This window comes from Rhinatrema bivittatum, chromosome 1 (genome assembly GCF_901001135.1).
Source record: "Rhinatrema bivittatum chromosome 1, aRhiBiv1.1, whole genome shotgun sequence".
Taxonomy (NCBI): domain Eukaryota; kingdom Metazoa; phylum Chordata; class Amphibia; order Gymnophiona; family Rhinatrematidae; genus Rhinatrema; species Rhinatrema bivittatum.
In genome coordinates, this window is record NC_042615.1 from 193566066 (window position 1) to 193583039 (window position 16974).

The 16974-nt window shown below is 37.6% G+C and overlaps 1 protein-coding gene across 5 annotated transcripts in view; it reads left to right on the forward strand.

Moving 5' to 3' along the window:
- LCORL (ligand dependent nuclear receptor corepressor like) overlaps positions 1-16974 on the forward strand; it is a 374618-nt gene that overhangs the window by 293116 nt on the left and 64528 nt on the right. For all 5 annotated transcript variants that reach the window (XR_003854676.1, XM_029590369.1, XM_029590357.1 and 2 more), the window contains one exon: positions 3584-8263. Coding sequence is in view for 4 of the 5 variants with exons in the window: in XM_029590369.1 (XP_029446229.1) it covers positions 3584-8261 (4678 nt within the window). In the remaining variant the exon portion in view is untranslated. The remainder of the gene's footprint in view (positions 1-3583; positions 8264-16974) is intronic.

Here is a 16974-nt window from a genome sequence, read left to right on the forward strand (position 1 = left end):
GTTTGTAGGGATCCTGATTCCATAGTATATTCAAAACATAGTTACCTAGCTGACTAGGTTAAGAGTTTTATACTGTCAAGGTTAAATAGCATTGTAATATTTTTATAACTCTCTTGTCCTGGCTTATTTCTGATTATGGGGTTGCAGTCGTATACCTGCAAGTAATGGTACCAAAATAACTTTTTTTCCCCCTCAGATGCAAAGTAGTTTTTTATTAGCACATCTTTCAAGGCCAGGAATATACTGCTGTATAATAAAGTAAAAAATGCAGTATTCGTTTTATTTTCAGTTTTATTTTCTTGGAAATTTTCAGTCATTTTCTTTTAAGAAAATAGTGTTCCAATCTTGTTGGATTCATCTGCCTCTTTTCTTCCATTACATTTTTTCTTTTGGTTTTTTTTCTTGTTTTTTTTTCAAAATATCTTTTTTCTGAAGGATTTTTTTCCCTTTCTCTATCAAATACCCTTTTCTGGAGTCCAAGTTTAAGCATTTTTACATGCCCCTCCTAATTCTCTTATTTATCTTTTCTCCTTTGTCTCTCCTTTCCTCCTTCCCTTTACCCTCTCTTTGTCTATCTCTTTTCTGCTCTCATGCCACCTTTTCTGATACTCTCCTTTCTTCTATGTTTTTCCCCAGCCCTATCCTGACAGTTTAAACTGTGTGCCTACATATAGTTGTAGCTTAAAGGGTCACAGGTGTTCTCTAGTATTATGCTGAATAGGTTTTTGGTGTTAAAAATCTGGATTGGAATGGCACTGGAGAAAACTACCTTCCAGTGGTTTGTATGTGTGTATTTAAACTTTTGAAATAAAAAAATATAATGGAGGAAGATGTCATAATTTGTTTGCAACCATCACATCTCTAAATGAACAATTAGTGCATAAATAATAATCCTCCCTGTACATTTGATATGGAAGCAGCGGAATATAACATTGTTTAAAATAAAATAACAAATAGTGTCATGTTCAGAGTTTGGTGATCTGTTTATACAATATAGGTGAATGTGTTAAAAATGCAGACATTTCTAAGATAGACTTTTATGATTCATTTTAATTAAAACTATCAAAGCTTTGATATTTGAGAATATATTAGATCCCTAACATTCAGTTTCAGTGACAGAATTCAGTTTTGCTGCCTCTAAGCACTGTTTGTGCTATCATGCCCCCCCCCCCCCTTGCACGTGCAGGAAGGGAGAGGGCTGATTCAGAAAAAAGAGCAGCTTTCTGTTCCAACCTCACACTCTTTTTTTTTTTTTCTTTTTTTTTTTTTCCCCCTCCTGTTCTCTGATGCCACTTGGGAAGGGAGGGGCTGAACAGGAAGCAAAGGGCAGTTCTCTGCTGAGTGAAATAAAAATAGCTGGGAGGCAATAAATCTTCAGCCAGCCTGGTGCCCTCAGATTTTTGCTGACCTAGGCACAGGCCTAATGTGCCTATAACAAATCCAAGCGTGTTCAGTTTTATTTTAATTTGAAGTTTAATAAAGATATTTATGAACTCCATGTTTTCAGTTAAACTAATTTGATAAATAAAATCTTTAGTTATAGATGTTTTATATAGAAATTAAATGTAAAAATTTGTACTTGATGCAATTAACATTGGAGAGCTAATTGAAGGTTTTATTTTTTCTGAATAATTATAAAAATCTTTCTTAGCTTTTACTGTGCTGTCTTTACTAATATTTTTCTTTAACAAAGTTTCGATTGCATTCTGTTTACAGTATTTATTTTTATTGCACAAAGCAAGTGGGAAAACCTAATATCAAATTCTGTTCAAAATCACCAAATAAGCCAACCTGGAAAGATTTTTTGATTTTACATAGATTTTTTTTAAAGATTTTTTTATGATGAAACACTAAAAGCAATTACAACTGTGTCAGTATCATAAGTGGATACTGAGCTGACATCCCAATAACACCAACACTAATTTTAATCAACTGTCAGACACAGATGTCATAAGTAGGTGTTTTTTATGCGTAGAGATGAAAATTACTTGAGTCCTCCTGATATATATATATATATATATATATAATCACACTTTCATAAGGAAAAAAATTACTAAAACACAGTCCATATAGTTTGATCTCCCCAAAAAGAATCCCTTGAAGCAGACAGGTGCCGAAACATAGATGTCGGGACTCTGTTTTCTTACTGTTGATTGGAATTTCTACACTTTGCCAAAAACTTTTGGGGTGATTGATCAGAGTCTGTGTGTTAATAATTTTTGTTCCTTATCAAGGTAGGTGCATATATCAAAAACACACAAGTAATTTTCATAGATACAATTTTTTAGTGGTGTTTCCTCTTGCAAATCTTTAAAAAATTCTCATGAAAAATAAAAAATTATTTTCAGGTTGGCTTATTTAACTAGAATTTGATATTTGGTTTTCCCACTTATTTTTCATTGGTAATAGTGTGTGGATTTTCTATTCCTTATTGAGCAGTTCACAAAGGTACTGTCCTAAAAGAGGATCGAGAAGAGGTGATTTTCAAAATGATTTATGCATGTAATAGGGCTTCTAAAAATTTCTACTTTTATTCCATAGGGTTGAATTTTCAAAAGGTTTTAGGTGCATGATTGGGCTTTCAAAAATGCTACGATGTATGCTACTTTTATGCAAAGAACTGCTTTGAAAATTCACTCCTAAGTATTTTAGCTTTTTCAGTCTTTGAATTCCATGCCACTTAAGCTTTTGTCAGCAGTCAGTATTTTCCATTTTTCATGACGGCTCATTCAGTAACACAACAGCATTAGATTTTTTTTTTTTTAATTTATATTCCACCTTTTGTGACACTTCAAAGTAGATTACATTCAAGTACTATAGGTATTTCCCTGTCTCCAAAGAGCTTACAATCTGTTTGTACCTGAGGCAATGGAAGATGAAATGACTTGCCCTCAATCACAAGGAGTGGCAGCAGGATTTGAACCCTGGTTCTGAGCCAGCTACTCTCACCACTAAGCCATATCTCCTTTTATTAGCAGATTAGGAACCCCCGCATGTTTGTTGTTGTATTGAGTCCAGAACATTTTCTTCCCTCACCATTGGGTTCATTTAGCGTTACTGTGGTAATGATGATTTGAATTCTGTTATTCTGTCATAGATGATCCAAGCAGTCATAGTGTTCTGTCCTGTCATGTTTTCATTCTGTATAAAGGAAACTATAAAATCGTTTTTATAATTAAGTCTTAATACTTTTTCTTTCTTTCTCTCTCTCTCTTTCTATTGGAGTACAACTCTTGCCTCTAGGCTTATGGTGAGGGGATACTTTCAGTTTTGTTGCTAAACTACCTTCATATTTTTAATTTTTGCTTTTGTTAGATCATATGGAGGATAGCTTGTTGAATATTTGCACTATATTGAAAAAAAGCACATACACAGATTTATAAAGTGAACAAGTACATCTGTATTAATTACAGTCACTGTATGATTGAATTTTAGTGATGTCTTTGTGTATCTGGCTATTAAAATGTAAGTTGGAAGTCAGTGTATGTGAATAGAAAAACTGAAATAAAATATTAGTTTAAATAATATTATGGTAACATTAACTGTGCTACTCTAACTGCAATTTCTTTGTTTTTCTTTTTAGTTCCAATTCAACTGTTTGTGCCAGAGTGCTTCGATCAGCTGAAACTACTAAACTGAACAAAAGAACAACTATACTATGCAAGGTTTTGGATTCATTGTGTCCATATCATAGACCACAAATTTTGAATATGTTGACATTTTTAAAACTCGAACTAAATGTGGGTACTTCATTCTGTAGTAGTTGCAAACTATCATCTATCTCACAAAAATCACAGAAGTCTCTCCATGAAGACAAGAAGTATGGCCTGTTGTGCAGTTCTGTTGAACATAGGCATACCAGACGTTGCCGTTTGCAGAATCTTACACCAAGCCCTTTGCCGCCTGTCTCTCTCGGTATTAAGGATGCTCATTGTTTATCTCACCAGTCTGTTTCTCTGGGTTGCGTCAACACAGCAAACAGAGGAGTTTGTAAAAATTCAAATCTTAAGATATATTGTACTGCAGCATCACAAAACCATATCAGCATGAATGATTGTGTTAGATCTTGCAGCCCATCACCCCCAGCATTATCACCTATACGGACCGATTTCATTGAACAGTTAGAGTCAGTAGCAGACTATGCAGATTTTGAATCCAACAGATTTGAATTAAACAATCAGCCTCCATCTCTCTTGCCAGCAGAAGGCAGCGATGGGGTGTTTAAAATATGCAAAAGAGGCAGGTCTGGTAATTCAGTTGAGGTTTCACTGCCAACAGAGCAGAACAACAAATCTAAGAATTCAGGAAAGTTTGAGAAAAGTGAAAATACTCTCTTTCAAGACTTAATGGATCGTATTAATAAAAAACTGAAGTCAATAGAAACAGCAAAGATTGAAACAAATCATGGAAAACTGAACAGCATTGAAAACAGGAAAGCAAATAACACAAAATTTGGAGAGTTTGTAAAATCTGTTATGCAAAATGCTAAAGCAAATGATTATAGTTTCATGGAATTATTAAGCCAACATGAGAAAAGTATGGAAAATAAAATTATTCAAACAAGATTTCGCAAACGCCAGGAAACTTTGCTTGCAATGCATAATTCTCCTGATTCATCTTTATCAAGACGGCAGTCATTGCAAATCAAAAGAGAACTCGTGAGTCTTCATGATCCTTACAAAATAGAAGAGTCAACATCTGAAGGAAATGGAAAGAAATATTTGAACAGTGATGAATCAACTCCAGAAAAGTCAAAGCACAAAGAAAGAGGTAATATGGTTGAAGACATAACTATGCAAGATGAAACCACACAAGAAAAATCAGTGCATCAATTAGCTTGTCAAAAACAGTTATTGGAACTACCTCAGCATAGTTTGGAAACTTACTTTGATAGGGTACCCCACAACCATGTGGCACATGACTACTTGAATTTAACTATACCAAGAGAAAATACAGATGACAAACAAGCTGATGTACAAAGCCATTTAGATAGTACAAGACTGAGAGGAAATAAGAGTAAATTGAAAGTGGATTATAGTGAAATTTTGAGCAGAACAAAACGCAATATTGTAACTCCTGGATGGTATTCAGTATATGTAACTAACAATTTCTTGTTTAAGAAATCTATCAAAGCAAAAATAACTTCTGCAAATTTGGGAGAAAATAAAATTATGGAAGACAAAGTTGAGAGATCTGGGAATATAGATATGAACAAGATAGCAAAAAATAAAAGTTTGCAAGTTGTTGTAGAACGTTTGGAAGATGCATTGCATTTAGCAAAAAATACTTTCAATGAAAGTTCACTGATGCAAGGGCTTAAAATACCTAGAAAATTTCAAGAAAATGCTCAAAATTCTAACATAAAGCAAAGTGCTAACAAAGAATTATATTATGGCAAGATTTCATTTCCAAAGTCTCATGTGCCATGCAGCAATGTAAACAAAATTGATGTTCTATCAAATCTTGTGAATATAACTGACCAATTTGTTGAATGTCCTGTGAGCTCTTCAGCTGGAAATTTTATACCGGTTAGTAAAGAGTCACAAACAAAATCTGAAACTAGTGGAAGTCCTTTTCTTAGTTATTACAGTCCTATAAAGCTTATGTTTGTCTCTGAGATTAATTGTAATGAAGGTGTCAGATATACTTTAAGCTCTGTCAGTGTCACTTCTAAAGGAAACCCTAGCAATTGCTCTTTTGAAAAGTCTTCAGAATGCCTGCTAAACAAAACAGAGACAATAGAAAATAAAAAAGAGAGCTCTCAAGATGTTGTCAGTGGTTGTCCTGATGTCTCCAGTGAAAACATTTCAGCTAACAAGGAACCACAATTGAACAATATTACAGATGCATGTAATATGAATGAAACAGAAAAGGATTGCATGCAAAATGTAGAAAGAGCAGTGACTAGATCAAATAGAATGGATGATTCTATCTTGAAAAGAAAACCTTGTAGACCTAAAAAAATTGGCCCTCAAGTTATAAAGCAGATTAAAAAACCAATTGATAGACCACTTAAGGCTATGATGGATGGAAACGAAAACATTGATGGTAGAAGCAAAGGCCGCAGTGATGAAAGTGCAGACTCTGATTACTCCAGAATGGAAGAAGAAAATAGTAACAAAAATCTTATTATAACTGTTGCATTTGGAAGATCAAGAAGAATCCAGAGACATGTTTCTGAAGGTATGTGGATAGCTAAACCAGTAAATAGTGCACAAGTTTTAAATATATATACAGATTTGAAACATGCTAGTAAAAAACATTTGGAAAAAGTAAATGCTGTAGAGTCTCCTAAGAATTATATTTTGAGATCTAGCTATGAGTGTGTTAGACCTATCGAAGACAAACCTATTTTGCCTTACCCTAAACGCAATGTAAAACATTCAAATGAGAAGTCTGTATCAACTGTACAAAAGCCTGGAAGACCAGCAAAAGTTAAAATCTCTGGCATATCTGTGACTATTGATAGGGTTTCACCTCAGGAAAGAAAAGTAAGTACTAACATCTGCTTATCTTCTTTGGCTCAAGAAAGTATTTTAGAAGAAAATATATCCAAGCATGTTCATCAACAGTGCAACAAACAGAATACTATACAGGCTAACTCTAGCAAGGATTGTTTAGTCATTGATTCTGTGGGAACCAAAATGGATGTCATTCATTTGAGGCATTCTGTTAGAGACACACAGCCATCGTTGCCTTTCTTACGTTCATTGGAATCTGCAAATACGTTTACTTACAAAAGTGCCTTGGTACGCAACTCATATAAACTGTGTTTGAACAAAACTAAAGATCAAAAGAGTAAGACTAAACAACTAATGATGACTACATCATCAAAGTGCATTTCTGGTGCTGGGAATATCAGAAGAGAATATAAGGACAAATGTTCCATTTTTGAAGTTTCATTAGATCCCATTTTTCCATCAAATACATCTCTCAGGTGGTGGACTACTTCTGTGTCAAAAGATTCTTTGTTAGAAGAGCTAAACAGTAGATTTGAGCAAATCACAAATACTTGGTTGCAGGTAGATGGAAATGAGCCTAAAAGTTATCTTTATGGAAAAGGAAGCAATGATGAACAAGACTGCAAATTGGAAGTATCAAACCCTTTAAGGACCTGTCTTCTAGAATTCAAAATATCTCCAGTGAAAATGCTTTTTAAAAAAAAATGTGATATTAATCAACTTTGTGCCTGGTTTATGGAAACCACAGAAACACAATCTCTCTCAATAGTGAAGAAAGCAAATGCTCGAAACCCTTTGGATGTAATTAGTTCAAGGAGAATTAAAGCAAGAGCCAAACACTGTAGCCCTTTCAGTAAGCACTTTAAAAAGTTTGCACTATCTTCTCCTTCACATTCAGCAGAAAAACTACAAATGTTGCATACAGTTGTAAGACCTCAGTATTTCAAAGTTAAAAGTAAAATTATGTTAGCTGGAGTAAGAACTAAATTCATTAGATTAAAGCAGAAAAAGTGGAGACTGCAGAACAAGTTCTGCAATCACTTAGTTGAATGGGCACCTCAAAGTAGAAACCTGAAATATAAATATCAAGGCCGTGCTTTAAAGAAGACAAAAGATATAGTGCCCACGTTTCAGAGATATAGCATAACTGAAACCCAGCAACCAATTTTGCTTCCTGAAACTGAAATTACAGATGAAAGTTTTCATCAGAAGGTGCGGATGCCAAATTTAAGGATGCATGTCAGTCAACCTAGTGAGAAGAATGAAGTAAATAGTAAAAAAACATTTGACAAAACACAAAATCAAAGCAAAACCTGTCAACTTACATGCAAGCCTGAAGCTTTTAAAAATTGTAGAGTGTGTTTGAAGAAACTCAATCATGTTGAAAATAAAAGTTCATGGAAGTTAAATACAGTTCTTTCTTCTCCAGAATCTTACAAAATTGGCAGTAATCTTCAGGCATACACTGAAAGACGATGTACATTAAGATCACATTCTGCTCAGGAAAATGTATTCAAAGGAGAAAAAAAAATAAAAATAGATAAGGGAGCAGAAAAGCAAAACAATGAAACAATCAGTAATGAAGCAAATAAATCTTCCACTAAATGGCTGAATGAAAAAATGAAAAGGAACAAAACTGACCAGTATGTAAAAACTGATCACAGCTCTACATCTGATTCTAAAGTTTCTAACAAAAAGAATGAGAGAAAAAGATCGGGAATGCTACTGGATACTGATATAAACATTTCAAAAAGACCTAAGAGACATTCTGGCAGCAGCGGACATATGAGGAATTACTGAAGGTGAGTTTTGAAATATTTTAAAAGTATACTTTTAGCTGGAAAAACAAATGACGGTATATATTGATTCCTGCTGTGAAGGAATTCATTCTAAATAAGCTTTGACTGTTATATTATCCAGAAATATATGTTGAGATTGTGACCGTTTCCTATGGAACTAGAGCTTTTTATGTTCATATATTTTGTTTATTGAATTCAAAAGAAAGCTTTGTATATAGTTTGAATAAAAGTGTCTTATCTGAGTGTACTACCCCTATATTTTGAAATATAGTTTCTGTACAATATTTTAGTATCAGCAAACATGCACCAAACCTTTTGCGATTGCTGTAGTTGAAATCTCCCAGAACAAACTATGAATTGTAAAATTATTCTAGAACAAACATTTCATCTCCTAAATTGCATTCAGAAAAGCTGTAAAAGGAATTTGTTCTTCAACCTTGCATTTCTCTTGAAAGACTTTCCTTCCTTCCAATAATTCTGAAAAGATCAATCTACCTTATAAATGGGCTCTGACCGAGGGCCCGCAAATGCGCAGTAGAGAGCAGCTCTACCGCGCATGCGCGGGCGAGCACGTCGGTCAGAGCGGAGCGTGCCCGAAAAAAAAATGGCGCTGGGAGGAGCTGGAGCGGCGGCGGCGAGGAGCAGTAGTGGCGGCGCGAGGGAGGGAGGGACCCCCCGGAGATCTTCCGTCTGCCGGTTGTGGATGAGCGGGGAGGGGAGGGGAGGGGGGAAGGAGAATGAGTGGGAAGGAAATGGACCGAAAATTTTTTTTTAAATGTAGCCCGTTGTTATAGGCTTAACGGCTAGTCACACTATAAATAATAAGCAGTCCTTAAGAAAAATAACTACCTCAGATTTCTTTTCTACTCTGTTACTTTCCAGTCTTGTCATCTCAATTACTTCAGAAATGTCTGCATTTTCTTCAGAAAGTATACATCAATACTTTGATTTAATCCTACTCTTTATTTTAAATAAGCATATCATATGCATGGGCCATTTTCCATAGCCACATCCCTGAATCAGTTCTACACTTATTTTCAATAACAAACATATAAACAACAATTGCAAATAGTTTTGAGACTGTATGGCCTTTTTCATATCTCCTACCATCAACCGAACCTCTGTTCCCCACCTTATAAGAACATCAACTATGTATAGGGAACTTCTCACTGTGTGGTTCTGTGTGGCCACCCTATACTTGGAATAGCCACTGTGTGCTTATCCCTTTGTATGGCTGCTGACTTTATTCTCAATGTAATTTTTTAATGAAATTTGCGTTTTTCCTTTTTTTTTTTTTTTTTATTAGTTTAAATTAATACTCAATGTCCACTCCCCTTGGCGGTCACCTCGACTCCCATCCAACACGCCTGCTTTTTCTTAAGTACTTATCTGTCTCTGTGTTGTAGGTCAAAGCCTATCCCTCTTTCATGGACTTGCTCATGAGTCGAGGCCACCTGTCCAACAATGGCCATGTTTCGACAACATTAGTCTGCTTCAGGGACCTTGGAGAGCTTCTGTATTAGCCATACATTAAATACATACATAGAAACAAGGCTGCAGGCACTGCTCAATACCTAATCAATTTTTGAAACAAAGAATGGACAAAAACAAGATCTTTGGAATTTAGTCACATCATCACAGAAAAGACTCATACATATTGAATTACATGCCGGCACCTTGATCGAGTGCTGTCGCACCCAACGAATCCCAAGAGATTTGAGAATTCAAAAAGACCCACGATTATACATGGAAGACAATGAATTCAGTGAAGAGAACGAGAATCGGATGATGGAAAAAGCCCTTTATTAAATATAGCCCGACTCTGGCCAAGTTTCCTCTAGTATATAGAGCTGCCTCAGGGGCAGTCAATTTGGGCAGGACTTATAGTATGCCTGCAGGGCCGATGTCACAATGTCGTACATAGACTAAAATCTCCTATCCTGTTGTGTCATGAGACACTACTTTGATTATATTGTAATGCCACATAGCACCATTAATGGAGAAGACATCATTCAGTGTGCTTCATCTAACATAGTTAGAAATTGAGTGACTGCGGAGTGTATCATAAAACAGTACAGTCGATACTCCAGCAGAACGGAGAACAACTTGGGCACCTGGTTTAGCCCCTACTGAAGAAAATTCTCATTTTTCAGATTGGGCACCACCATACAAGGACGATCGGCGCCCAAGAGAAGGACAGGGGGCAATAGACGTCTATATGGCAGAACCCGACAAACCAGGAATCGATAGGGATTGCCCTATCTTCATCATCAGGAGTTATTAATTTTTCTTCACATCCGCTTACAAAATCCCAGGAGACCCTATTGAATAAAGGATGGTCCTTTGCACTGATTAATAAATATTCAGCATTTGAGGGGGAGAAATTTCTATACAAATTTATCAGACAGCTATGGCTTCGATTATATTTCTCATCAACACAAGGATACGAAATAGAGTGAGACACTTTAACACCCCCTTCTATGTGGTTACCCCCGGGGGACTCAGATTCGATTATATACACATTCGCAGAGATGATTCGCAAAGACCGTTTCAAAGGGACTAACAAGGCTTATTCATCAGATGTGACTCTCACACAGAAGGAACTAACAGCATTACAAGAACTAAGAGCGAATCCAGCAGTATTCATAAAACCAGCCCTTAAAGGAGACTCCATCGTGAAACAAGATAGAATCCAATACATAACAGAAGCCGAGCGTCAATTAAATAACAGTTCATTTTACCTAAAACTCAGGGAAGATCCCGCAGAGGTCATTAAAAACATGATTGACCCAATCATTGAACATGCTCTGAAATCGGGGTGGATCTCTACGAAAGAAGCACGGTTTTTGACAGTAAAGCACCCAATCTGTCTGGTATTCTACATGGTACCAAAAATACATGTCATTACAAGCCCCTACAGGGCGACCCATAGTATCCTCAAAGGGATCGAGAACCACTCTACCGTTTTGTTGACAAAGCTTTGCACAAGTTTATACCACAGATACCATTATACATTCGAGATTTGGCTCATCTTATTACCATTTTGCAAGAATATCAGCAACCTAATAAAGAAGTTATTCTGGTCACAACAGATATAGCTGCGCTATACACGAGCATCCCTCAACAGGAAGCCTTAATGGTCATCATGGAGGTACTTTCAAATGGACAGAGGAGCAATAGGACAGCCTTGACTATCGAACTAGCAACGATAGCACTACAACAAAATTATTTTATGTTTCAGGGACAGTATTACCAGCAGATAAGGGGCACAGCAATGGTAGCCACAATGGCTCTCGATTTGGCTAATTTGTATGTAGCAGCCTTTGAGAAACGCTGGATAGAAAACTGTTTTGTCTCACACATTTTTCTATGGAAACGGTTTATTGACGACATTTTTATGATCTGGCATGGCACTGAAGAAACTCTGACTAGATTTATTGCATGGTTAAATACATGCAACTCTCATCTTCGGTTCACCTGCCAATACAGTACGAAACAGGTGTCGTTTATGGACATCCAAATAAAATTAATTCAAGACACATTTAGTTTTTCCATTTTTCGAAAACCTACTGATCGCAACATAATTCTACATTATTCATCTTTTCACCTAAGCCATCTAAGGGACAATCTCCCAGTAGGACAATTCTTGCGACTCAGGAGACTATGTTCAACAATGGAAGTATTTCAAATACAAGCTGATTTCCTCCAGCAAGGATATCCCATGTCAGTTATCAAGAAGGCCTGCAAGGGAGTCAGATGGGCAAATAGAGATCTACTCCTGCAACCGAAGACTAATCAATCTAATGATCAAATAGTGTGTGTACTACCGTTCACTCCACATACACAACGTTTAAAATCTAGTATTTTGAAACACTGGTCTCTTTTACAAATCCATTCGACCTTTCAAGAAAAACCTATATTCGCTCTTAGGAGAGCCAGGAACTTACGAGACCTTGTGGTCCACTCTTATCTAACAGCACCATTAGAACAAGTGAATCATTGCACACCAGGACATTTCACTTGTGGCAAGTGCAACGTATGCACACACAATACACACAGGCGTATATTTAGAAATCCCTGGATGTCTATTCTATTTTCATCATAACTTCTCATGTGAATCTACTGGTGTTGTATATGCACTTTAGTGTCCTTGCAAGAAAATATACATAGGCAAAACCACGCGAAAACTTAAAACACGAGTACAAGAACATCTCAGCCGACTAAGACCCCGGAAGGAAGAAGCCACTCTTTTTGAACATTGGCAGGAGGTAGGGCATCAAGTCCAGGAAATTACAGTAGCAGCTCTGTTTCAGATAATAGACCATCTTCGCGGTGGAGACCTCAATTTACGATTGACACAAAATGACCAATGCTTCATTTACACATGGAAGACAGTATCCTCTAATGGACTGAACCGGGAAATTAATTGGTCAGTATTTTAAATTGGTCAGTGTGAGGACAATGGTATATAACAGAGATCATAACACATTCAATGAGGATGATATTTTTTGAAGTGGGAAATCGATTGGTTAGTATGAGGCCAATGATTGGCATCAAAGGAAAGAGAATAAAGTAATGAGGATGACTTTCTTTGGCATTTAATACCTGATTTAAGTTCAGGGACAGGACAAGAAACAACAAGCATTGGTCAACGGGAAGCATCGGGGAGAGACCTTTTAGTCTGGTTCGCTGAGAAAAATCAGCATAGAAATCTACGGGCCTCAAGGTTTTCAACCAAGTCAGCACAGGTCATTTAGAGAAGTAAAACATTGACCATGCAGAGGTCTCAATCAGGTCCGTTGAGATTCAAAGACGCGAACATGGTTTTCAAACAGGTCCACTTATTAAGTTAAGGGTTGCGAGAAAGCAGCCTAGTTTTGGAAAAAGATTTTCATTGGTCCAGGGTAGTTTAAAAACAGACAGAGCGGGCAGGGACGCTGAATGACAGAACAGAGGCATCCTGCACAGAACTTAATAAAAATCAAGCATGTGAGTACAAAAAACTCTTTGGTGTGGTAGAAATATGTTTTTAATGGTGGATATATAGTAAGAATAAACAATACATGTTATATTTTTAAGAATATTTTCTAGAAGCCTCAAGCAATGTATGGCTATATAGAAACTCTCCAAGGTCCCTGAAGCAGACTAACGTTGTCGAAACACGGCTATTGTTGGGGCAGGCGGACCTTGACTCATGAGCAAGTCCATGAAAGAGGGATAGGCCTTTGACCTACAATATAGAGACAGATAAGTACTTAAGAAAAAGCAGGAGTGTTGAATGGGAGTTGAGGTGACCGCAAAAAGGGAGAGGACTTTGAGTATTAAACTAGTAAAAACAAAAAAAGGAAAAACGCAAATTTTATTTTAAAAATTGCATTGAGAATAAAGTCAGGCAGCCATACAAAGGGATAAGCACGGTGGCTATTCCAAGTATAGGGCAGCCGCACATAACTACAACAGTGAGAAGTTCCCTATACATAGTTGATAGTTGATGTTCTTTTTCATATCTCAGCATTTTGGGTGTATCTTAGTTTACTCCCATTAATATTATCAATATTTAATTATGCACTGCCCAAGAATATTCTAGATTAAATGTGTGGACTTTACATTGCTATCCCCCATGCCCCCCCTGCTCCCTTGATATCTTTTAAGTCATTGATCCTATTCTTTTTTTTTCTTTACAACACCACCTATAACACAAAACATACGTCTACATATGATCTCGAACGATATCATACCTTTGAATCTCTATCCTCCAAATCTATTTCCCAACCCTCTACTGGAGGCACACCTAACCAGTTGGGTTTCAGGATATCCATAATGATTATGCATGTGAGAGATTTCCATACAATGGTTATGCAGGGTATAAAAATCCATTTCATGCATATTCATTGTGGCAATCCTGAAAACCCAATGGGCTAGGTGTGCTTCCAGGAGAGGTTTGGGAAACACTGTTCCAAATTCCTACATGAAGTCGTGATAATTTAAGAAAGCTGAAAGCATGTTTATAGTCAAAAGATGTTGAATGGTAGTAGAGCATAATTTAGCTACATTTCCCAGGAATTCTCTGAAAACCTATGTACTTTGCAAATTAATTTGTTGTTTTTTTCAGTTAAATTCACATATATAGCAGTTCTCAGTTTCCAACACAGATTCACTATCATGAGCTACAGCAGTTGTTCTAAAACCCTCACATCACTACATTTGCTGTATATCTCTGGAATTTGATTACCCTCTTTTTATACAGAGGCACCATAGGACTCCATTGTTGTTATGGGAGTTCCTACAGTTAGACTTTAGAGTCCCAAATAAATATTCCTGCAAATCTATAATCTTCAAGCTTCATATTTACTTAGCATTCACTTATTTAAAAGTATATATTTTTTCCTGCTTCTTCCAAGGTTTGGGGCAGGATGCATAAAAGCACACAATGGTAAAATTCTAACAGTCACATTTACATACTATATATATATACAAGCCGTTAAGCCCGTCACACGGGCTACATTACATGTTTGTTTTCGGTCCTTTTCGAACACAGCACCCCCTACACTTTTCTCCCTCATTTCCCCCTCATTCCCCCCTTCCACTCAGTCACTCACACCCCTTCCCACCCCTCAGTCTTACTCGCCCTCTGCCTCCCTCCCCTCACTCTCAGTCACTCCCCCACCCTCTTTCAATCCCATCCCTCACTCTCATCCCCTCAATCCCCTCTCAGCTCATCCACAACCCCTTCCCTCTCCCTCAGCCCTCCTCCACTCCCTCTTTTCTCTGCTCCACAACTTCTTACCCTTTCCACTTACTCACATCCCTCTGTCTCTTCCCTCCCCTCCCCATTCCCTTTCCTCCCCTCCCCCTTCCCTTTCCTTCCCCCTCCCCCTTCCCTTTCCTTCCCCCTCCCCCTTCCCTTTCCTCCCCCCTTCCCTTTCCTTTCCTTTCCTCCCCTCCCCCTTCCCTTTCCTCCCCCCACTCTCCTCTCACCTCCCCCCTCCTACTTCCCCTCCCTCACCGCCGCTCCTCGTCGCAGATACTTCTTTCTCGCCGCCGCCGATACTTCGCCTCGCCGCCGCCATGTTTTTTAAGAGCTGACGCTCCTCTCTGATACCGACGTGCTCGCCCGCACATGAGCGGATAGAGCTGCCCCCCTCTCGCATTTTCGGGCCCGTCGGTCAGAGCCCATTTAGAAGGGGTGTGTGTGTGTGTATATATTATATATATATTTACACAAATATATTTACTAAACACTATACCACTGGAACAGGTTAAATGGACAGAGCACTAAGCTGAGCATGGAGAGGCTTCCTTAAACAAAATGTTTTTAATGCCTTAAATCTTTAGGGTTGCTTATGTTACACAGTTTGTGTGGGTGGGGGAAGCTGGCAGTAAAGCAAATACTATAGGGTTGGTCCAGTTAGGAGAAGGCCCTTTCTCATGTGTTGCATAACTATGTGGTGCGTTTGGATGGAATGTTCAGGAGGTTTTGTGTAGGGATGTAGAGCCTCAATACGTAGAAACATAGAAATGATCTGGAAAGAAATACGACGAGTGAGGTAATCAAATTTGCAGATGATACAAAATTGTTCAGAGTAGTTAAATCACAAGCAAATTGTGATAAATTGCAGGAAGACCTTGTGAAGACTGGAAAATTGGGCATCGAAATGGCAGATGAAATTTAATGTGGATAAGTGCAAGGTGATGCATATAGGGAAAAATAACCCATGCTATAGTTACACAAATGTTAGGTTCCATATTAGGTGCTACCACCCAAGAAAGAGATCTAGGCGTCATAGTGGATAACACATTGAAATCATTGGTTCAGTGTGCTGCGGCAATCAAAAAAGCAAACAATGTTGGGAATTATTAGGAAGGGAATGGTGAATAAAATGGAAAAATGTCATAATGCCTCTGTAATCGCTCCATGGTGAGACTGCACCTTGGAATACTGTGTACAATTCTGGTTGCCATATCTGAAAAAAAGATATAATTGCGATGGAGAAGGTACAGAGAAGGGCAACCAAAATAATGGGGAATGGAACAGCTTCCCTATGAGGAAAGACTAAAGAGGTTAGGACTTTTCAGCTTGGAGAAGAGGTGGCTGGGGGGGGTGGGGGGGATATTGAATAGAGGTGTTTAAAATCATGAGAGGTCATAGAACGGGTAGATGTGAATCTGTTATTTACTCTTTCAAATAATAGACTAGGGGGCTCTCCATGAAGTTAGCATGTGGTAATTTAAAAACTAATCGGAGAATGTTCTTTTCACTCACGCACAATTAAAACTCTGGAATTTGTTGCCAGAGGGTGTGGTTAAGTGCAGTTAGTATAGCTGAGTTTAAAAAAGGATTGGATAAGTTCTTGGAGGAGTAGTCCATTACCTGCTATTAATTATTAAGTTGACTTAGAAAATACCGTTGCTAGTAATAGCAGTGGTTAACATGGAATAGACTTGGTTTTTGGGTACTTGCCAGGTTCTTATGGCCTGGATTGGCCACTGTTGGAAACAAGATGCTGGGCTTGATGGACCCTTGGTCTGACCCAGTATGGCATGTTCTTATAAAAGGACCAAACAGTCCATTCAGTCTGCCCAGCAAGCTTATGGTAGTATCTGCTGGGCAGGTCACCCCCATACTTATCAGTTTCCAAGACCATAAAAGTCAAGGCCGTTATTTCTTGTTTGAGTCTAATTATCCATTGCCTCTTGCCGTTGAAGCAAAGAGC